General features: G+C 40.7%; 1 protein-coding gene across 7 annotated transcripts in view; it reads right to left on the reverse strand.

The window, feature by feature from the left end:
* Positions 1 to 1011: 1011 nt before the first annotated feature.
* The window catches only part of sema4d (sema domain, immunoglobulin domain (Ig), transmembrane domain (TM) and short cytoplasmic domain, (semaphorin) 4D), a 36905-nt gene continuing 14483 nt past the window's right edge, over positions 1012 to 23433 (reverse strand). For 4 of the 7 annotated variants that reach the window (XM_053854782.1, XM_053854779.1, XM_053854781.1 and 1 more), the window contains 15 exons: positions 21445 to 21503; positions 11234 to 11367; positions 8611 to 8756; positions 8482 to 8544; positions 8305 to 8403; positions 7913 to 8006; positions 7342 to 7458; positions 6828 to 6979; positions 6483 to 6658; positions 6249 to 6405; positions 5724 to 5946; positions 5530 to 5642; positions 4850 to 5022; positions 4723 to 4769; positions 1013 to 4210 (listed from right to left, as the gene is read on the reverse strand). In XM_053854782.1, the coding sequence (XP_053710757.1) occupies positions 3216 to 4210; positions 4723 to 4769; positions 4850 to 5022; positions 5530 to 5642; positions 5724 to 5946; positions 6249 to 6405; positions 6483 to 6658; positions 6828 to 6979; positions 7342 to 7458; positions 7913 to 8006; positions 8305 to 8403; positions 8482 to 8544; positions 8611 to 8756; positions 11234 to 11330 (2652 nt within the window). In that variant the 5' untranslated portion in view covers positions 11331 to 11367; positions 21445 to 21503 and the 3' untranslated portion in view covers positions 1013 to 3215. Of the gene's footprint in view, positions 4211 to 4722; positions 4770 to 4849; positions 5023 to 5529; positions 5643 to 5723; positions 5947 to 6248; positions 6406 to 6482; positions 6659 to 6827; positions 6980 to 7341; positions 7459 to 7912; positions 8007 to 8304; positions 8404 to 8481; positions 8545 to 8610; positions 8757 to 11233; positions 11368 to 16213; positions 16340 to 21444; positions 21504 to 23433 lie in introns of those variants that run through there. The other 3 variants (XM_053854776.1, XM_053854778.1, XM_053854783.1) reach the window with 2 other exon arrangements.

The following is a 23433-nucleotide window of genomic DNA, read 5'->3' on the forward strand; positions in this document are numbered from 1 at the left end:
ATGTGCTTCAACAGCTGGTTATTGGCTCAGTCTCACGTCCATGCTCGAAAGACACACTGAAATTTGTCAGTTTCACAGCACCAGACCATTCATCAGTCATGCTGTGAAAGGTTCACCAAGTGAGTAAGTTGCATGAGGATGACAGTGGAAACACTCCGGCAGGTCCTACCCAGGCCTTCTGCCACTTCTTCAGCAGCTGCTCGTGCTCAGTCATTGCGCTTCTCCACTGGTTTAAGTCCCTCGATGGAACGCTCTCATCTGTCAACCAACAAAAGACTTGTACAATAGTGCAGTTTGATGTGTTTAATTCTGGACTGTCGGGGGTTTCCTGTCTAGAGTTACATTCAAGCAGTGCGATTGAATTTTAAATGTAAACTGTGCATCAGATGCAAACTTGATAAAAAAAATTAAAAAAAAAAAGATAAGAATGAACCACTTTAAAAGCAAAGTTTGAAGTTGAATCTTGTATTTAAGCCTACGTTTGTAAGCAGCATTGATCATTTCACTCCTACTTTTGTTGGAATGTTAGATACCATTTTTTAAGGCACTATTTTCTTACCATGTGTAATTTCCTGCAATTGGAATATGTTTTTGAAAATGTGTTTTACCCAACAATCTGATAGTTTATTTTACAATTGTATTAAAATTATAAACAAAAAGATGGCTATTGGAGGATACAAGTGCCGCCATTATAATTTCTGTTTATGATGAATGCAATACCCACGACACGTGAACTAACTTGAAACAAGGATTCCTTCACAACACCAATGCCTAAAAACAAAATATTAAAATTGGAGGGTCAGGGGGGCTAGTGATGACTTTTTTCTATAAGAAACCACACATTTCTAAATACCTCCGATACTGAGTTGGAGGTCAATCTCAGATACGTCACTTCCTGTGCTGGCCTCAGCAACACAGTGGAATTTGGCATCTTTGAGGAGTGGCCCCTCTTGGAGCCAGCTGCTCACCAGAACCAAGCCTGAACCCAGTGGTTGACGATACTCCTTTACTCCTTTTGGAGCGGTGTTTAGGATGTGCTTATCCTTGAGCCAGTGAATGTTGACGTCACTGGGACCTGGAGGACAGAGTCAATGACATCAAGGGCACAACTGCTTTGAATGCAACGCACAAAAACAAATCACACTTCACACCGCAGTGCCATGCTCGGTATCAAAGATGCACTTTTTTTTAATACAGAATAAGGCAGAATATAAGAATTAGTAGCACCCAATCTATTTTTAATGAATGAATATTGTGACATTATTAACCAAACCACCAGGGGACGCCCATGGTGACAGCAACAGTTCAGCTAGAGGGTACGTTTCCAAATGATGTCCAGAAAAGTTTTTTTAAACATCAAAGGTTGATATATTTAAGGTGAATATTTCACCCTCCATGCCCAGCTTCCTGCAATGACAAAAGTGTTTAACACTGCATTTTACAAGATGCGCATGCATTATTCAGAGTCCACATCAAGAGGAAAACATTTTCATAGGCGAGTCAAATGAAGAGGCAGATTTAAAAAGTTTCATGTTTATTGAACACCCTAAGGAGAACTGCCCCACCCACCCAAAGCCAACTTAACTGTACATCTACAAAAAGTCTTTTCTATATACACAAATATATTTACATTGTGTTCACAGGCATAAAAATATCGAGTTTCTTCAAGACATCTGACACCATAGATGAGTTTACAACTTCAACTTCATGTCAGACTGCCATTTCACAAGAAGAAGACACTTAGCCATCCAAAGACAAAGACTTCAAAAAAAAATAAAGTGGGGTTTGGGATTCTTTCGGTGAAGCTAGCCATTCATATTTCAAAGACGACAATCCTTGTTTGTTTGCGAGCATGCAGATGTCAGGTGTGAGGATGAAGGGAAAACAAGACGGTGAGTGTCAGAGACAGCAGGACTCACCTAGGGCCAAGCAGAAGAGCAGGAAGGCCTCCTGAGCATGGACACCCCAGGCCTGGTCCTTCAGCAGAGGCGGCAAGAGCCTTACCTCCTGACCCTCAGTACTGTGGGGCTTTTTGGAGAATGAAGGTGAGGAGGAAGAGGAGGAAGGAAGTGTAAAGGGAGGACTACTTCCAGAGAAGGACAGTGATGATGCAGTGTCGACAGAAGAAGAGGCTGTGAGGAAGGGAGGGATGGAAAAACGTGACTTCCAGAAAATAATGTCATCCATCAGAACTCGATATCGCAACCTTGGCGAGTGGTGTCTCACTTGATGAAGCCACCATGGATCCTCACCATAAACCTGTTATGCATAATGAGGTCAACATCTTATAACATATAATCTTGTGTGACAAATCACTGAAGTATTTTCATTTTTGAAACATTTTCAATCATTTTTTAAAAAAATCAATACAAAAAGTAAAATGAATAATCTGAAACACTGATGAATAATTTAACTAAAAAATAGACTATTTGATGACAAGAACAAAACCATTATGTTTGATAAGAACTGAGCTCTGGCACAAGGCAATAAATAAAAAAAATACCACAGGCTAAAATCTTAAATAATCTGTAAAGGTTCTGGATTAGAAGGTTCACTAAAAGTAACTAAAAAGTAGTTTCAGATTGTTTCCAGGGAAGAAAAACGGCCACTGTACATGGAGGCGATCAGTATTGACACACAGGAGCATCTGAGTTCATGACATCAGAACAGTAACTGCACAAATTTAACAAGGCTGCACCGCCTCACTCCTGGGACGCCTTCAACACCTCACAGTGGTTAGAATGACTTGTCTTGAAACGGCTCCTCGCTGAGCCGCTCGTCCAGCATACAGAGAAATCCTTCCCTGAGAAACGCGCCCTGCTTCCACACCCACTTCCCACCCAGGCTGTACAAACGGCTCCAATTTGGAAAACAGCGCATCTTACCAATTTGGTAAACAATGTTTCCAATTTGGAATTTAACACATAGCTTTTCTTGCTGGGCAATAAACGTGTGCAGCGATCGCAGAATTCCAACCAGTATCTGCGACTGAGATGTGAACTCCATCCACACAAGTAAGGTTACATTTTGATATCGTAAATTTTGCCTTTTTTCTGCTGCCAATGTCGTCTCCTGCTGACTAAGGTTAGAGGCTCATGACTGGGATTATTTTCAACATTGTTATTGTGCAAATACTGATCAAAAGAACGTAACCCAAGTTGTGTGAATGCAGAATCACGTGTGGCGGGACTCACAACTTTGTGTCCACTTTGGGTCTACAGCTCATCTGCGTCTGCGAACTGTATTGGCTGTGATGAGCAGTCCACATCAAAGGGTTTCTCATGGGAGGGCATCTCGTCACCAAAACTGTGAGAAGAGATTCTCCCATTGCCGCACTCCGGCTCGGTTTCGTAACCAGTGTCGCGCAGAGCTCGCAAATTTTGGGTTGTTTGGCTGCCATTCCGGGTGGGCTGCTCTGTCATGTTAACTTTTTCAGTGGTAGACGTCTCCATCAGACCCGCTTCACAGGCTCGGTACTCGGGCTGCGTGGCGCTCTTGTGACTTCCCAAAAGAACAGCTCGCAGCCGCAGACAAGAGGCGGGGAGGTACTGCATGTAACAGTTATATGCCAAGGCAGCCAGGAAGAGGAGGAAAAAGAGCAGGAAGAGTGAAAGGAGCGCCATGTTGTTGTTGTGCTGAATGTATTCTGCCTCTGGGTCTTGACTCTCTGGTCGAGAGGCGCTGGCTCTTGGGAGCAGGGGGTTGGACTTGATAACAAAAGTGCTGCTCTGAGACGAAGTTAGTGATGTGTCAGTTTGAGGTGGGTGAGTGACAAAGCTCTTAGGCGTGAAGCTCGGAGGGGCAAGGGCTGAAGTTAGTGGGACCGTATCAGCCTCAACATTACCTTCAACAGACAGGGAGCGAGCTGCCTCTACGCTGTTGACCGTCGAGTGGTCGGAATGATGAGAGGGTCTGGGCGGGAGGTCCAGAGCCAGCACATAGGCAGCCAAGAGGCGGCTGAAGTTTTTCTTAACGCCAAAAGACCATTCCACAGACCAGCACTCATAGTGGCCTTGGTCCTCGGGAGCCACGCTGTAAATAAGGAGACCATTTTCTCCTATGAAGTGGAATCGAGAGTCCTCGGTGAGGAGCGAGCCGTTGGCCTTCCACATCACCTGGGCCACGTTAGAGCTGAGCAGGCATGGCAGCTCTGCAGAGCTCCCCGGTTTTACTGTCACAGGCTGGTAGTCCTTCAGCGGGAGCCCAGGCACTGTGGAGGACAGAGTCCAGGGTCAGACATTGAAGATCTAGTGGAACTCACAGCACATGTTGGGCACATTTTAGGAATCACATCCTTCACACTTTCCATCACCATGTCTGTAGGACAACCTCCACAGTACAATTTTTAACATTAACACTTCCAGTATGATTCAACCTCAGCGGCAAAACGCCACATCATAAAAAAAAAACAATCTAATTAATTAGAGAATTTGTGATTCATTAATCTCAATTAATCACAGTTTAATGGTATAAGAAGCCACATTTTTCAATTTGAATTAATTCGGTATATTACTGAATGAAATGATGGACCCATACATATATTTAAACAACAAAATATTGTTTATTTTGCATCAGTTTGACAATAGCACAATAAATCACGGTGGTGGCTATATTCTAGTTTTTCTATCACCTTAGTTAAACTAAAGCTCTTTTAATGTCTTGAAAATATTTGTGTAACATTTGTATATGGCCTCAATGCTTGTTTACATCTTTGTACTTTACCTGGAGGACAGCGGCCTGCATCGCCATTCAGGCTCTGAATCAAGATGCTGGAAAGAAAGAACAAAAGAAACATCAAATTGTAATCTGTCGTTTTTGTAGTACAACATACAGTCAGTCAGAGTGTTACCTGAGCTGCAGATGGGGATATTCAAAGATGCTGACACAACTTGCACCATGAGGGTCCCACGCACAGTAGGGGTCTCGAGCCAGCAAACAGTCAGTGCATGACAGATGGCGGCTGCAGAAGGATGTGGGTGACTGGACCACGCCTGAGTCAGAACCAGCGTAGAGGGAGCGAGTCTGAGGAGGACAGCAACATCACTGAATCAAATTCAAATAGTTTTATTTTTTATTTTTTTTTATTTATTATTTTAAATTTCAATTATTTTGTTATTATGGCAATCACATGATACTTGATAAACTTAGATCAGGGGTGTCATACTCCATACTTGTTGAACAGTTTGTAAATGCCATTCTTTGTTGCAGGATCCTGACATTCATCCACTACCCCATCTTCCACCAATTCCCCTTTCAACTACATCACTATTTAGGAATTTTACAGATTATTGTTGACAAGTACAACTCCACTAGCCAGTCTGTCAACGCTGATATTTATACAAATATTTGAGTTTGATTTCAACTGTATGGATTTAAAGTTCTTGGCAGCCGCATATGATTTGATTTTGTGCGCCAGAATTGGCCCCTGGGCCTTGACAGACATGTTTCAGGTGAAAGTTTCTTGCACAGATAAGGTTGCGGACTAATTTTGTGAGTGAAGCATCAACTACTGAGACCTGCAATACTGACCTCTGGTGACAGCAGCAAGTTTTTGATGGGCTCAGCATTCTTCAGCAACTGAATCTCTTCCACAGTGTGCACGTCTCCTTCATATATCACTGACTTGTGAAGGATGCCCTGATCTGGACGACAATGATTTGCAGCTTTGACCTTTGTTGATATGGACACTTAAACAATGAGAAATCATGCCTGTATTAATTTACCCGTCCCAGTGAAAATGACATCATGGATCCGTCCATCGAGGGCTTCAACTCTCTCTACCACAATCTGAGTGTAGTTGACGTCTTTGGCGATGAGTCTGGGTCTGTTGCCGATGGGCAGGATGGGATCCTCCAGCAGGGGGTGGTCTTTCACGAACTGTAGCGTCTTATCAGGCAGGTGCAGGGAGCTGCTGATGTTCTGATGCCTCATCAGGTTGTTGATGCACTTCATGAAGGGATTTAATGCAAACGATTACAAGAAAATGACAGCTAGATGGCGCCGTTTCACACAAATTAAGCGATGGAGCTCGATTCTCAGCTTGAAAGAAATGTCATTCTCAAGAGTGCATAACAACCTTAAGCACAATCGCTTGGAAATTTTGATGCATTCATCTAGATCCACGCAGTAAAACTGCCAAATGAGAAACATTTGCTTTTGTACATGATTTTTTTAATGACATGGGTTAAGGAGGAGCTTCAGTATTTTGGGCAAAAATGAAGTTGGTGAACGTGTGTATAGGTACTTACAGCTCCAGGGCGAGGAGAGGGTGTGATGCCATTGTAGCGCACCCACTTGGTGTGAGACTGTTCCACGGTGGCCTTCTGCATGTACTTGCCTTTGGAAAACACTTCTTCCACCGCCGTCATGTTGTAGGCACAGACAGCAGACAATCCAACATTTCCCCTGAAGAACAACATCATCACAACACGCTCTTCTTGTTTGACTTCTTGACCTCTTCTGAAAAGGTTCAAACCACTGACCACTGAGAGGTGAAGATGCCATAGATGACAGTTTCCCTCCAGTCAGCACCCTTGAGGATGAAAACATCATGCACAACATTGAAGACAAAGTTGAGCTCAGGCATGGAGCACACTAATTTGGCTTTCAGGAAAGAGGTCCACTTTTTCTGCAGCGTCCGCTGGCCCCCGAGGTCGCCCTGTGAGGAGAGGAGATCCACAGAGTTCTTTAACAGCTGGGAAGGTCAACTTTCTGACAGGCGATTAGTACAAAAACAAATGTAGGTGTGGTGTTAAAATACATGCAAAGATAAGTGCAAATCATAGATATTGAGGATAGGTGACAACTGGTTCACAAAGACAACTGACCTTGCAGACACGGGCCACACGGGGAATCAGCAGCTTGCCAAAGAATTCGTACTCCACAGACACCTCAGTGAAGAAGTAGTAGACTTTGTCATCTTCACCATCTGCATCATTTCTCCCATCTCTGATCACGTCAGCAAAGACAAAACTGGGCTCTGTGAAAATTGAAGAATAAAATCAGCTCATACATCCATGTGTCAACAACATAGACATAACCCGATAATTCAGTACATTCATCTAAATAAAACACCACTGTAAAAATACTTTAAGTCCAGCCACATGCTTTCTAAACAGTAGATTTTTGTTCATTTCACTTTTCTTTTACTTTATTTTATCTGTTGTTCTTCAGTGAATTTCCATCCTCATGTATTTTTGTTGCTTTCCTGGCATTCAGTCTCCTGAGTATATTTCAGTCAGATGAATAATGTCAAGTAAATTTGACTGACATGCCACACTTTTCTAAATACACAAGAGTCATCACAACACAGTAAAAAGCAAGCCTTGAAAATATACTTACCGTTAAGCCACGATGTGGAATACTCTGTCCTCAAGAGCGTTTGTGATTGTGAATATCTAGAAATAATGGGTTCACTTCCCAAGAAGTTAAAAGCTGTCCCAGAGTACAGCTCTCCATCTGGAAATGGACAACACTCGAATTAGGCCTCCTTGGTGTGTGAAGTAAAACTACTAATATATGGAAATACTCAAAAAGCCAACTCCAAAATCACAGATTCAGGTGTTCTAGATCTGGCTCATGGATGAAAAAGTGTCTTACACAAAAGTCAGACAATCGGACAATTTTTTAAATCAATGCTTAATACAAAAAAACATCAGGAATGATATTACTGACTCAGGGTTCGATTAGCACATGATTGAGAGTTAGTCTTCCAAGCTCCACTCCACAGCAGATACATATACTGCTGTTATCTTTGATCAAAGATGAGAGCCCGAGAGAGATGATCATATGTGGCTGTTATGAATCGGAAAATGACGCTTTAAAGCCACATGCAAATGAAGCCTAAGCGTATACAGCTTTGGTTTTAAAATAGCAAAAAGGACCTGAGCCGTGGTACAGAAGATTTACTTACCAACCATGACTGTGGTGAAACTCTGCATCGGGTCAAAGGAGCACTGTCCACGTCCGTCTTCAGGTCGACCCGCCAAAGAGAAGTCAGATAGTCTCTGTGGAAGGTTGGGGCATTGTAACTTTGCTTTTTAAAAAAAACAGCTTTCCCAAATTTAATACACAACAATTATAAAACTTATATTATACACAAATATAAAAACTTATGACTATGTCCTTCAAGCACAGACAAACAAGACCTTTGTTAGACACCATGAATTCTAAAAAAGAAAAATCTACATACGGATGGTGAGTGAACCTGATGTAGAAATGGAAAGCCTAGGAAGAAGCCTACACTGTCCAAGAATACTTCACTGGAGAATAATAATTTCATGATAATAATAATTTAATACCAACCAGATAATCACACTGAGGCTGAAAGGCGTGCGTTCCGCAGACATAAAGCTGGTGGTCATCCATGAACTGGAGCACTCGAATGTAGTTCAGACAATCTCTCTGAGTGATACAGAAGGTAAAACATCAAGATGTGGGCTGATATATTTTTACTGATTCAAACATGGAGAAAGGACTCACATCTTTGGTCTTTCCCTTGAGCGTGCACATCCTCATGGGCTCGTCTGCCACTTTCCACAGAAGCTTCAAATCCATCAGAAATCACCAGTGAGAAATGTCTTTTTCAAAGTGTTGGTTGTCTTTGAATACCTTGTTGTGACTGAGGGTCACATTCTTCTTGCTGAGCTCAAACACAGCCTCTCTCGCTCCCACATACAGCGCGTCTTGTTTCTCACTCAGCAGTAGCGTGGAATAGTTGAAGACTCCCGGCTCCGAAAACTCCATCAGATCTAAATCTGAGAATTACATCTTCTTTTAACGTCCAACAGGTCACCATTACACACTTAAAACATGTTTTGTGTTTGGCTTGTGTGGATCCGGCCAGCATTAGTCGCACCAGGTGCAAGAGGGTTCATGTTGCTGGTGCTTGAACACAAACACACAAAGATGAAAGCAAACACTGTTGCTGACTGACTGCTGAAGACTGTGAGAAGAGGAACTGCACTTTGTTCAAGCTGTGCTGGTTCTCACCAAGAACTGCAGCAATTTATGTGAGGCATAGCAGACAAACACCATGCTTGACGGCAAGACAGCAAGGAGACTGGAAACAGCACAGATATAACACAAAGCAGGAATTCGTAGTAAAGGTGACAGTGGACAGCAGAAGACAAGTGACGGTACATGTTCAGTTTCAACAGTTATGTGTCATGGCAAATGATTAATGAAGCTGTTAAGACATCTATGAGGTAGTGCAAGTCAAAAAACTATCCACACTACAACTGTGTGAGTGTGATTACTGCACAGATTTATTTTTTATTTTTTAAGTCCCAGTTTGCATGTAGAAATATGTGTGGCGATCTGGCCGATAGTGTGTAATTTAATGCCTTTTAAAAATCAGAGTCAACATTTTTTTGGTTTGCACAAGATGACACTGTTGAAATAGGAGAAGTGGGTCTGGTGAACCCAACTTAATCAACCTTCCCAACACTGAGGACCTCTGACAGTGCTTTCAGGAATGCTGTGGCCTGCCTCTGTTATGTGTCAACGTAAGAACGAAGCACACGGTTGATAAAAAAAGCGTTGTGAAACAAGAAGGAATCTGAGTGGCTTCTTTCATTGATGCAGTACATCGAATGACAATCACTGCAGGCATGTCTGCACAGTAACGCAGATACACAGCTAGGACATCAGAATCAGAATCAGAAGAAGAAAAAATAGAAATATTCTACCAAAAAAAAGGGAATTTCTAACAATGAAACTGCTCTCAAATTAATCAAGTATAAAATTAAATTCCACGTCCTGTCAATAACAATGTGTCTAAACACACCCCGTGAAGAACTTTATCCAGGACTTGTTTCTTGACACTGTGCTGATGCACATATGGTCGGAAATTGCTATGCTGATGATGTCAGCACTTGATGCTCCAATATTTAGAAGGAAACTGGAAAGTTGTGGTTCAGACGTCTGTGGAGATGCAAGGCTGGTTTGGGAATAAGCATGCAGCAGTTTCAAAACTGTCTGCTAATACTTTTTTGCTAAATCATCACTAACTGAGCGTTCGTGTTGCAGTACCTGCGGTTTCTCTACTTCATGACATGAACAACTTAACTGATTAACCCTTCATTTTACAACTGCGTTTTGTTTTTTTAAAATCACACGCTTCTTGAAGAGTTTGAATCGATTCATTTTTAAGTGTATTTCACATTCAGATTAAAGTTAATCAATTAACTATTGGACACGAGTTTGGTCTGGAGGTAAATTCAGCCATCTAATTGGTAGATTGTGACATCACTCTGCGGCAGCCGCAGAATATATAACATTTACAAATATTTATCCAATTCACTTCCTCATCTCTGAAGCAGCAATGCTGATGACGTTGCTCAGATTAGGGTTAAAGCAATTTGCCAACTGCTCGTGTCCAGTTGTAACTGCATCAGGCTTCATATTTGCAGTTGGACAGTTTCAACGCTGCCTGACTTTGGCGTCCAGAGGGTTAATAGTCTGAGGCAAACGCAATTTTAGCATTGCAATCGCATCTCCTTCACTGCAGCAAAATAAGAACAATTAATGAATAACAGATTAAGACAGACTAAAGAATGAACAAAATAAAGCAACTGAAATCTATTACATTCATTCTCTGCAACAAATTAACTTAACACACAAACAGAGATTGATTTTGTAAAATAATGACAGTGCGCACCAGTTAGCTTGCAAAGCTGTCCGTCCGCCAGAAACATCTAATACGAACATAAGCACCTTATAACTTGCAGCAGGAGATTGAGAAACATAAATGAGACCAACACATATGGGTGATTTAGTTATGAGTTAAGATTAGCGACATAAATCGCGGATGTTTGCAGATTAATAGTGAGCATTAATATATCAACATTAAAAACCATATTAGCAACAAAGAAATATTTTAACTGCTGGATCAGAAATTCTATCTTTGGACAAAATATTTTAATAAAAACGACAGTTTGCCTGTGCAGTTTAAGCCACCTATTTCAAATGTCAGACATTATATTTAGTTGTGTTAGAGGAAAGTAAAATACAGTATTTGTAATCTAAACTTAACAAAGATGTATTGTACATGTTAGGGGACAGTTAAAGAGGGTTAAGGATTAGAGCATTTTGCTAGCTTTAAGGGATTCTGTAAGTGTGTTAATAAGGTCTTGGGGACTTTAGGGAACCATTCTATTTCTCAGGGACTCTTTAATGTTCTTGGTGTAATCAGGGTTTCTCAGAATCACTGAAGCAAGAAAATGAAACTTACCTTTATGCTTCCAGGAGCTTCGGGGCACAGCGTGAGGTCCATGAGTGGACACCTCCAGAAGTAAACCCAGAAACACGCCCAGCACGCCAACCCCCATATTTGAATCTGATAGCTTGGGAACGGTGAAGTTTCCTCTGCAAGACAGAAACGAGGATAATGAAACATCAGCTACGGGAAGGTTTAAAGACGAGTCGGAAAGGGAGAGCTCCTCACAGGCTGAGCTCATCAGGAGGACAGGGGCTGAAAAGGGGACAGACATGAAATCCACTTCCCTCATACTGAGAGCAGGCGGCTCTGATTCATCCTCTTTTCTATTGCTCAGTCGAGCACGTCACATGAAGAAAATTAGCGCAGATTTATTGAGCCATAATGTGTCTGATCTCTGACGTTTGAACATGTCAAGTGAAACAAAAACTACTTTCGAATTTGTGGCATGTTTCAATATTAACCAAAAACTATAGCAACAAATATGAATCTACAATTTACTAGTAGTATTGAGTATATTAGAGTATTGAATAGAAGGTAGTGCAAAAGAAAACAGATCGGAAACAAGAGATTACATTATACAAGTTTTACTCCGTATATTTAAGGCCACTATAACACTGAAGGAAAAAAAATGTAAACCATGCAAATTAATCGATATGCACTTAATGTTACACAATCTAAACAGAACCTTAATTTAAAAGTATACAATACTTTCTTTAAATTCAATTAAATATTTTCCAACTCACAGGAAGTATGCAATTAAGAAGGCAAAAACTTAACTTATTCAAATATTCTACATATGAAGAAACCTCACAGCAAAATTTAGAAAACCTTAATAATAAATTAATAATTAGAGTGCATTCCAGCAAACAAGTTCAGAAGTGAATCATTGCTAAGACAAATACAAAATTAATTAAAAATACTTGTATCAAGAATCAGACCAATGAATCCTTGTCTTTTGGCATGTCCTGTCTGGGGTTTCCATGTTTTCATTAGGTCATTCACTGTATCAAGTTCAACACAAGAAATGTACACAACATTTTGTATGTGATGTCGTGACATAGCAGGGCAAAGCCATGAGTGACGCATCAGTACTTGTGTGCCAAATACTTCAGAAAATCCCCCTTTTCTCACAAACGTGTTATTCCACTTTTTGTTGAGACAGACGAGCGTATCTGATGGCAATGGCGACGGGCGTCATGGTGGCAACATTCCTTGTGGATATCGGATGCCGGTGTTGTTTGTCATTTGAACGGTTGAACAACACAAAGCTCACGCTATGAAAGTCAATTCCGTGTGACTGAGGGCAACTTGAGGTTTGTCATTTGGTATGTATGTTGCAAGGCACTTCCTCATTTGCAAAGCAGTATCTGGCTAAAATGATACATGTATAGAGCCAAAGGTGAATGTGTTGTTCAAAAGCCTTAAGGTCCTAACAATGGTCCTAACAAAGGCTAACAAAATTGCAGGTCTTAAGTCGGCCTTAAGGAACCAACACTGTACTTATCAGAAACATGTGCAACTTCATTGACTCACGGTTTTCAACCAAACTAAAATTTGTGAACACTATTGTAAAAAAAAAAAAAAAAAGGCATAACCACAGGGTGGAGGAGGTGAATCCAACTAACAGCTGGAACATCTGTTGAAAATGAAACAATCTGACATATTTTAAGGCAGAGCTTCCTGTTGTCGTAATAAGTCACTGACCACGCAATGACCCTTAGTTCCTCTTCTTGTTATGTTTCCTGGAGTTGATGCATACATATTTGAAATCCACTTATTAACATTGATTCTGATACAAATGGAAGTCGTTTTGACATCAGTTTCCAATATATTTGGGTGTGGTCTTTAGCATTAATAAGCTCTGCCTTCTTTCAGCATTTTGCCAGTTTGACTTAAAGCAGCTAGTGTGTGTTTGTGTTTTAAGTATGATCTACTAATGTTTGACCCTTGAGTCATTTTTCGCCTCCATTACTTCTATTTGCTCTGTAATTTCTTCACTGCAAAACTAACAAAAGCTCATCTTTTCTCTTTTGAAGCGTCAAGCTAATTTTTTGGGTCACATTAATCCAATGTTGCAAAAAGAGCATAAATTAGCCTGGTTTCCGTACAACCAACACACTCTCAGCCCATATGTGCTCCCTGAATAAACTTCTGTCTTCTGGTCGTTGTTTCCTTGAAGCGATTTACCAAAAACAAGTGTGTCACGTCAGACTAAATATAACAGTCTTGCTTGAATTCAGCCAAGTAGAAGAGCCTCAAGTCCGCACGTTATCCTTAACCTCATTATCTGTTTTGGAAGACTTCAAACACAGGTAAAACTTAAAACCAACAGCCTTTGGTTTAGGTGGTTTTAGGTCGCAGTATTTAAGAATATGTTGTTGTTGGGTTATTTCCCCTATAGCTTAGCTGCATGTAGAGAGGCCTAACTGCCATTTCAGACTCAATAATGCTCACATTAATTTGGTTTCAAGCAACCTGTTATTGAATTTCCAGGTGCCTTCGGCTCAGTCATGTGAAGAATAACATGACTCAGTGTGACTCTGTTTTATGTAAGACGAAACATCTACAGTGATGCGTCTTGGGTTCACTCGCCATGGTTGTTCAGATAACCGCTGACTGAGTAAAATGATACGGACAAAGCAAGTAAAACTGGTTTGGAAGAAGAAAAAAAAAACTTCAACTTGGCCAGTGAAGCCAAGGATGGGATTAAGGGTTGTCAGATAACATGAGTGATGAAGACAGAGATACCAAACTTTTTTACAAAACATGCCAAACGGCAAACCGCTCTTACAGGCTGCGCTAATGACTTAACTCGGAGATTCTGTAAATTTCCACAACATGAGGGAGGTTTCTAGGGCCTGGATGACAGAAGAGGATCACACGGAAGCCCTGCCATTGTTCCTCAAACATAATCTTTTCAATAAAACACAAATAATAAATAGAAGTTACCCATCGGCAATAAAATTGTTCTTGAAGAAGAGGGGGTATTAATCACTTGCACATCACAAGGGTTAAAACGTAACAGGTCAATGACAGATTTTCACACACTACACCCTGATCGTGAACTGGCTCTACAGCTCTGCACGAGTTCACCTACCATAGCGAACCACTGCCGTGTCAAGTATTGTCACCTAACACTGCATTTTGCAAGAAAGCATCACCTCACTGAAAGATGGCGAACACAAATCATGTGTACAGCGAACAACTTCAATGTCAGGAAACAGCCGAACAAAAGGTTTATCAATGAGGACGTGGTAATTCCTACAGACACACAAGGTTATGTGAAGAACTTTAACATCCTTCTCTTGCCTCCTTTCTGTCACTATGATAGCCATAGAGCCTTCAGCTGCTCTGCTCTCTAACTGCCGGGCTCACTCCCTACCGACGTCAGAAATTTCAATTTGCTTTCACTTTTCGGCCTCTCCCTCAAACTTCGACTGTTCAGGTGCACTTACTCCATCCAAGTTATATTCATAGGCAGTGAAAAAGAGGTACTTTTGGGAGTGCCCCAGAATGTGTTGACATTATTCAGTATAATAATTATGATAATAATAATAATAATAAGAAGAAAGCTTAATTTATGTAACACTTTATAGAATGATTTACAGGCAAAACAGTGAATCCGTGACCACAAATGTGGACAGCAAGGCCCACAGTGAGCAAGAACTAAGGAAATGTAAGGAGGATAATGCAAGCCTACAACAGTTGAGATTGAAATGTGGCGGTACACATTGTGTTTCGGATCTCTTCTGGCTCGAGGACAACAAGCAGAGACCAACCTAAGGATCTGAGGATCCTGGTTGGCTCGTAGGTCAGCAGTTCTAAAATGTAGTCAGGGGCCAGGCCAAGACAGGATTCAAAGTTATCAGTAAAAATCTTAAAATCAATTCTGAAGTGGACGGGGAGCCAGTGCAGAGAAGCCAACACTGGAGTGACGTGCTGCCATCTGTTACAGCCTGGTAGAGGTCTCGCCTCAACCTCTGGGTTCAATATCTTATTTGTATTGCAGATTAAGCAATTGGAATGTCATTTATCCACCATTAATTCCAACTAAATATTTAATTAATGACCCAGCAGGGAAAAATCTAAAGTATTTAACACATAAACCACTCAATCATGACCTACTAGCACAGTTTGGATTTGTTCTACTTAGAATGATCTATCTGGTAGAGCCAGGAGGTAAATATATATAGTACATCACACACAATCAATAAAACTCAATCTGTTTGGATGAAATGAGAGGGGCAGTAAATTGATTATTGATTACTTCTTATTACGAAATGAGCAGTGCTTTGGGTGTGACCTTCCACGTTACTGTTCGCCAGGGTTTCCTCCAACTAAATCAGGCTAAGTTGGAAATCCATTACAGTGTGACTGGCTGTGGACTCTAGTCAGCTCAGAGGGGTCAAATGCACAAGGACCTATTGTTCACTGAAGATGAGGGTAGCCTCCACTCAACTCCTCCTCCACATTATCACTGTAGAGTCCGGAACAATGGACACACAGATGGAAAGAAAGAAAAGAGGACAGGGAATGAGGGACAGCATCTCATCTCCTCCTCCATCCAAGTTTCTTCCACAGTCTTGCCAATCGAAATTCCAGGACTGGCTTTCTGTGAGGCACTTCCAAAGATCACAGTCTGTTAAGATCTGAAAACATGCTGTTAGGACCGCCCATAAAGCAGTCAGGTGAGCAACTGTTAGGCGAAAGAGGCACACGTGAATGAACACGAAACTGAATAATTGTCTGCTAACATAGATAAATCCTGAAAACAAGACCATCCATGTCTTCGAGTGCAGCACTCGGTGGTTGGCAACTATCAATTTCTCCATTCGGCATGAGCTCCATTTAGGGCAATGATTTAAAAAAAGCTTAAACCCCCTTTCAGAAGCACTGATACAGTCACAGAAAGAGCACTTTGGCAGTAACCCGGTGCTGCTGAGAGATTTAGAGCAGTAACCACACTGGCAGGGGATTTTTTAAGGTGGTTACCATGCTGGCAGGTTTCTTTGAGCCCTTTGTGTTCCCTTCTCAGCTGCTTTGGCTGGACCGGGAGGTTGACACCTGCTTGGGGCCTTGGGGTTCCCAGCACCACACTGTTCAGTGGGCACACAAGCTGGCATGCAGCCCAGTGAGGACAGAAAGGAGAAGAATAGGTTTATCAGAGATGACCAGGGAACAAAATGAGTGTGTGTGTGTGTGTATAGATATATATATATATATATATATATATATATATATATATATATATATATACGGATGGCAACTTTCTTTTGTAGCTATAATAAATAATGGGATTATAACTCCTGGGTGAGGTCTTTGTGGTCGCCATGGTTTGCTGATTCATAATCACCACAAGAATTTCTAACCAGGAGTACAGTTTCCACCTATGACCAAGCGTGTTTCAAGGGGGAAGAATATTTTTGATTCTTGATCTCTGATGACACAGTGTACTTGATTAGATGGGGAAAACCCACGAAAAGCTGGGTTGAGAGACAGAGGGATGAAGAATCATGGAGACCAGAAAGGGAAGGGAACCAATGAGGTTCATGCATCCAATGTTCAGCAATCAGTAATGACATCTTTGGCAACCATACTGGCAATCGCTCTGAATTTTTAAGGTCAGACAAAATGTGTCTCCTCTGTATGATACCCTGTGGGATTAGAGCACTACAGCTTGTGCAATGATTTAGTGTTCTAGAATGCATATGACATTTTTCTTCTCACACCCATGCCACTTTAAATTTCCCTCAACAAGTTAGAGAATAGAAAAAATAAAATAAAATAGTGAAATATTCTATATCAGTAAATGTAACATAATGAGTACATTGGGTACAATGTTATGTGGGCTGGGAAGTGTTTAAATTTAAGATGGCTGTCAACATGGAGCAAAGTTGAGCAAAGTTCTTCACTATTTCGGTTTTGCCTTAATGCTTTCCATTGCACATAGGGTGTGACCAGAGTGCTGGTGAGTGGAGTGACAACAGATGTTCTTGTGGAGAATAGAGGAGGGTTAAACGTATGACAAAATTGGAAGGGAGGATAATAAAAGTGGTCGTTAGACTTACTTATAATAACATCCTCTGGGACAAGACGACTCACGGGACATAACTTTAGCATCAACGTTCCCCATGTTGTTTTCAGACAGTGGAGTGACACTGATGTAAGAGGGTTGGACATTACAAGTCAGCTAGCAACCTTACTTCCGTTTTTCAGTCTGACACTTTATCCACCACAGTGCTGACACGCAACAAGGTCATTGAAATTTTCCTGAGGATTAAACAACACGGGTGATATGGATTTTTAGGGGCACACACACATAAAATCTACCAACTTAACTTGACCACTTTATTATTTTTGTTATTGTTTTTCCTTTTTTTGCCACGTCATTGTGTAGAACAAATGTGATTATAATATGAGTGTCTTGGGGAACATCATTTATATCAATGTATAATAATATACATTCATGGCTGTCAGGTTAACACATTAAAAACATCTTTTGTGAATCTTAATATGCACGTGTTTGGATGACGACCTGCTTCTCCACATGTACATTTTGAATCACCCTCCGACTCTCCTGTAGTACACGGCAGACAGATCAGGAAGCAGAGCAGCAGCGACACGGGTGGAGGTAAAGGGGGACGTCTTTTTAATGGCAAATTTAGTTTTAAAGTCATGCCAGGTGGCTCTTGTGACAAGGCTAAAGTTATTTGTAGTTACTGTCGCTGAGATTGAGTTACCATCAGAGTCTCATGTGTATTTGCACAGTGATGATGAAGGTTCCCACGATGGAAGTTGGATTCAAGCAGGGCTGACACAGTCACTGTTACAATGTTGTGCTTTTGAATGTTGTGTTATTAAGCATTCAGTGTCTCAAAGGTTATTCTAAAGAACACTTTCTAAAACACTTTAGTATCTTATGTTGGGTTGTTGTAGTAAACAAAAGTTTGCATGAGGAAAACATAATACGCCACTCTTGTGTTTAACATTTTGGAAATTGCAAGTTAACTATGGTTATAACGCGATTACAATTGTAAAGTTATTTCAGAAGTGCATTCCAAACTGACGGTAGCACTTGGGGTTACACAGGGTCCTTGGAGTAGCTTGCAGTTGCAAAAAGGTTGGCGACTCCTGAATTAGATTACGCATTACAACATTTTTACACTCAATTTGCAACGCATCATTATTCTAATAGTGAATTCAGATGCCGATACTCCAGCTGATAGGTTATTACTTTGTCACAGTAGATGTAATGGTACTACATTGACAGAGGAAAAGCATTGAGTTGCTGTGTGCACAGACATTTTGGGGGCTGGTGGCCCAGCCAAAAAAAGCTCACCATCACGAAAAACATCATTTTTGGGTGGGTTCATTTGCTAAGGTTTGCTTTACCGTGTCCTTTTAGTACAGCTGTTATATCCAGTGTTCGAGAGAATCAAGTGCAACACAAAGCATTACTTTGACGATATCCATTTTCCTCTTAGGTAGACATTAACAGATGTATTAACACATGAACAGATATATTTTTTCAAGCATCCACGTAGAAGATGGCAAATGCCCTGCTTGGTCTATTCATGAGGGAATTTTTAAAGTAACATAATTTAGCAATCGCAGCAGAAAACATCTGTGATGGACAGTAAATAGACGTCAGATTAAAGTGGCGCAGACTAAACCCTCTGTAATAAAGCTGCATCATGTTAACATTAAGTCACCATAAACCCTCTCAACAGCTGCGCGACCTCCTGTGGAGCGCCAAGTGTCGGTCACATGGAGAAAAATCAAGTGCACTCCGCAACATATCATATCATAGCGCAGTCACGGAAAGCCCACTGACAGATGCAGAGATGTTAACCTTTTAAAAAGCCAGATTTTGGATTAGGAACAAGTACTAAAATATTAAAATTAATCCAAGTACAGCTTGGACTGAATGGGGTGACAGTGGCCATTTATTTTGGAGGAGACAGCAGCTGTTAACAAACCAATTCTGGAGGATTAAGAAGTGATTGTTCCGTCATTGAAAGCCAAAATCTTTTAGCTGAGGAAGAGAGTTTGTGTGAAGGCAACACCATACGGGGAAGTAAACTGGAAGCCCTCGTCAGTAATTACTAGTTGGAGGGGCCGCGCTGAGCGGGTATGTCAATCTAAAGTGCCCACAGCAAAGGCAAATGAGGGGTCAGGTCCAGTAAAGAGTATATTTAGTCTACTGATGGCAAACTTTAAAAACAACACGCCCTCCCTGAGTCACATGGGTCTGAAAAATCTGGGGGAAAAAAATCCATATAAACATTTGAGTGAAGTTGTCCAAGTGGAGGAACAAGGATTTCAGTGTGGTGTTCCCCTCCTGAATGTGCCTCTGTAGTCCAGCAGCGAAACCATCGACGTTCACATTTACTCTAACTAAAAGTGACAAGGTTTTATTAACAACTGCGGCAACAAAATCAGCTTTTTTTGTATTGTCCACAAAACGCTCATAATAGGACATAATACCTCAAATATAAATCATATTTCTTCGCTTGTGAAAGCAAAAACTACTCGATCAAGTGATCAACATCGTAAGGTTAGTCTATCAAGTCAAAGAACCTGCATTGTATTCAATACATGGTTTATGAAGAATTTCTGTATATAATGCAGACTGTTATTTCGATCTGCAGGGCATTCCTTCAATTTTGCCTCCTGTGCATTTACATCAAGGACATTCATGCTCGACCAAAGTGTTCACAATTGTGTTCAAACAACAGCATGTGATCCGATCCATAAGAGGGCTGGTGACACCTCACAATACAAGTAACATCCGACTTACGGCCTGCTCGACTTACGTCCACCCGTACTTAAGACCACAGCCAGCAGATTCTTTTTTTTTTTTAATTCAATGTCTGGCACCTCAGCACGTAGCAGCCCAGCATTGCATACGACAGTTATGGCAGCACAGTATCCCAGCATCTCACTCTCACACAGCCATCTAACACTACAGTAGTACCTATAACCTTCACGTCGGCTATTTTGAATGGTAATCGACTTACGTCCAATATGACTTACGACTGGTTGGTCGGAACCGATCCTGGAAACTCAACCCATCAACCTCAGGAAACCACCGTGAGAGACCATCAGGAGTGGCATAGGAAATTATCCCATTCCACCAAGTCTGTGATATATTATACATGCATTGGAACGCGTTTACCTCATTATTTAAAACTAAATGGCGAACTAAATAAACAAACACGCACTAAACTGTGAACACAAATGAATAATTGTTTTGACACAGGCTGATGTATGTAGAATGTGATAGATTTATCTAGAAACTCCCGAAAAATAAAATAAAATTATGCCAAAAAAAGGTCAATTAGGAACTGTACACCAACACAGGTCAAACAAACAAGACAAAATGCTCAAAATGGCTTACAATCTGTGATAGGAATCTGTCATGATGTCTACTTCGTTGAAGGAGAAGAGATATAAGATAACTGAACAGTAACAAGTTCGAATGTCACTGTATCTTTTGGCCTTTTTGTTTTCAAAGAATGCAGTGTCCCATGGCTTATACTGCTCTATCAAGTAATGCAATATGATCAACTCGAAAGCAGCAAAATTTGAAGCTTCACAAAATTCAATGGGTTCAAGTGGGTTTACGGCGCTTGTTCATCATTCACTTAATAATCTGACACACACTACTGTTCTGTGTAACACACGCTCAGACATTTAAAATTGGGAAAGACTTATGTCAATTATGTACATTTTTTCCAAATGATTAATCACATTACATTGTTCATATATATATATATATATATATATATATATATATATATATATATATATATATATATATATATACACATGTGTGTGAAAAGACCAAACCTGAATAAAGGAAAGCAGCAGCTGATTTAGGAGGTGAATAGTATAAGACACATGTAAAACAAGCACATGAAGTATGTCGACATTGAGCACCATCTGATGAAATACAAGTGACACAAAAGAAAGTAACCTGATTGGAATATAAAGCGTTTGACCCCAAATCACCATAATGAAACAATAAAAATCAAAGGCACACTGCAGAGGTGTGGTCATGCGGGATATAAAAAAGAAGGGAAAAGCCTCAGGGTGGTCTTTGGCCAGAAGAAGATTAGGAAAAGCATGCAGCATCGCGTTGAAGCCTGCGAAACCCAGGAGGAGATGAGTAATGGTTTGCACAGCAAACAGGGGGATGAGATAGGAGTAGAGTTTCTGACCTGTGGCTCCTTACAAGACGCGCCGCTCTTCCTCTGGAGACAACTATAAAATCCTCAAGCTGGTGAAGGGGGAGAAGACAGACAGATCAGACATGGCAGTTAAGCTGTGAGCATGTATGGGGGGAAGGAAATGGTTTGTTAGTTCTCAGAAACAAAACAGATAAAATGTAGACATGTCGCAACACTTACAAAAAAGGCACGAACAAAAGTCGATCATGTGAACTGTGTCAACTGAATGACCCAACGTTTGTTCTGCATAGAACTCCTCGTGATGACCTTTTATAGTCAAGGACAAAATATTTTTGAACAGTTGAATAACAAACCATGACCCAAAACCAGCACCGGAACATGAGGTCTGCTCCCCCACAGTCATTTCCTCCAATGTCTGCTGCTGAGAACTCGCACCATTTCCTTTATTGTTAATGTTACATACAAATACCGCACTGAATTATGTTCCCCTAAACACTGGTTCACATCAGTTTTATATCGACATGTTCTGAGAGAAGACAAGCCACAAAACGTGCTGTAGCTCTTTAACAACCTCTATAACAAGAACACCAAGTGAAACATCGCCTTGTGTTAGAATCACTTAGAGAGCTTAATATTTGACACGTTGGACAACAAAGACATAAAATATAGAGGAAACGGTTAACACATGGGTGAGAAAGTAAAAATCATATCCGCTTTTGTTGAACCGCTCCCGTTCGGTCACCAGCTGACCAGTTCAGGTGAGTCAGTGAGTCGGTGCTGCCAGAGCTGAAAGTCACAAGAGACGATACTCCGTACCAACATGCAAGCATTACCGAATATTATGTCACGAACTTGGTCAACAGAGAAAATTGTATTTTTGATCAACTATATTTGCTGCAATAGACAGTGACAAACTTTTACAGTGTTGGATTGATCACTGTGGTGTGGCTTTTTATGATTTTAGTGCTTTGGTTAAATGTGATCTGTTCTGGACACTTAAATTCATACCTTCCATTAACACAGGGTCCAGGCTACTCTAGTTAATGGATATTGCTTGTTCGACCTGTTCTCTCCTTGAAGACAACTGACCTGGAATAAAAGCAGGTCGACATAAGACTTTGACCTACAACCCCTGGAATATGTTTGATTTATTGTGAAATATTAACTATTTAACATTGGCAAAATACCATACTGTATACAATAAGAAGTTTAGTTTCTTTCAAAAAAAAAAAAAAAAAAAAAAAAAAAAAAAAAAAGAGTTGAAGTGGCAACCTTCTTGTGACAGATGGTTGGGCTGCTATTCAGAAAACTTTCCAGTCTGTTCCCTTAGACTGGCTCCCTGAGTGAGAAGAAAAAGCTCACGACTGGCCTGAATTCATTCTCCTTGCACAAGTACACCAGCTTTATTCCCACAGTCTCTTGCGAGCCAAATCTGTTTGAGTGGAAAAACATGGGTTTACATACTTGGCCTTGACCATTGCTCACTTCACCAGTGCTACAGAAATGGTCACATTTTTTCATAGGGCTACTAATGACTGTATCACAGCGCAAAGTCTTAAACAGTGTAGTCATGTGAAACAAAGGCAAACAAACTGAACCTAAACATACCTATTCATTAGCGTTTGTGTTGTCGTGTAAGCTCGACTGGAATATAGAGATCCCCTACACCTCAGTGTAAAACAATAATATAAACATGATTATTACAATGTTAATAAATAATTTTAAGTAGGGATGATAGACCAGTCCACAAGCACGTGCTGGTAATTGAACAGGAGTCCATTGAAACTCCTCAAATTCAAGACTTTTCTATGTCATTATACGTAACCGATGTTCAGCATTTTCATGAGTCACTGTTGTTACTAAGATGACTGGGAAAATGAAACAGTGTGTTTGCATGCATTTTTTAAAAATATGAGATGTATTAATTTATGAAAGGCAGGCCTAGACATCGTCACATGTCCATTAGAGGGACGAGTGGGCAACAGATATCAAGGTCAGGAACTGTACACTTGCAGGGCA

Source organism: Synchiropus splendidus, chromosome 1 (assembly GCF_027744825.2).
Source record: "Synchiropus splendidus isolate RoL2022-P1 chromosome 1, RoL_Sspl_1.0, whole genome shotgun sequence".
Taxonomy (NCBI): domain Eukaryota; kingdom Metazoa; phylum Chordata; class Actinopteri; order Syngnathiformes; family Callionymidae; genus Synchiropus; species Synchiropus splendidus.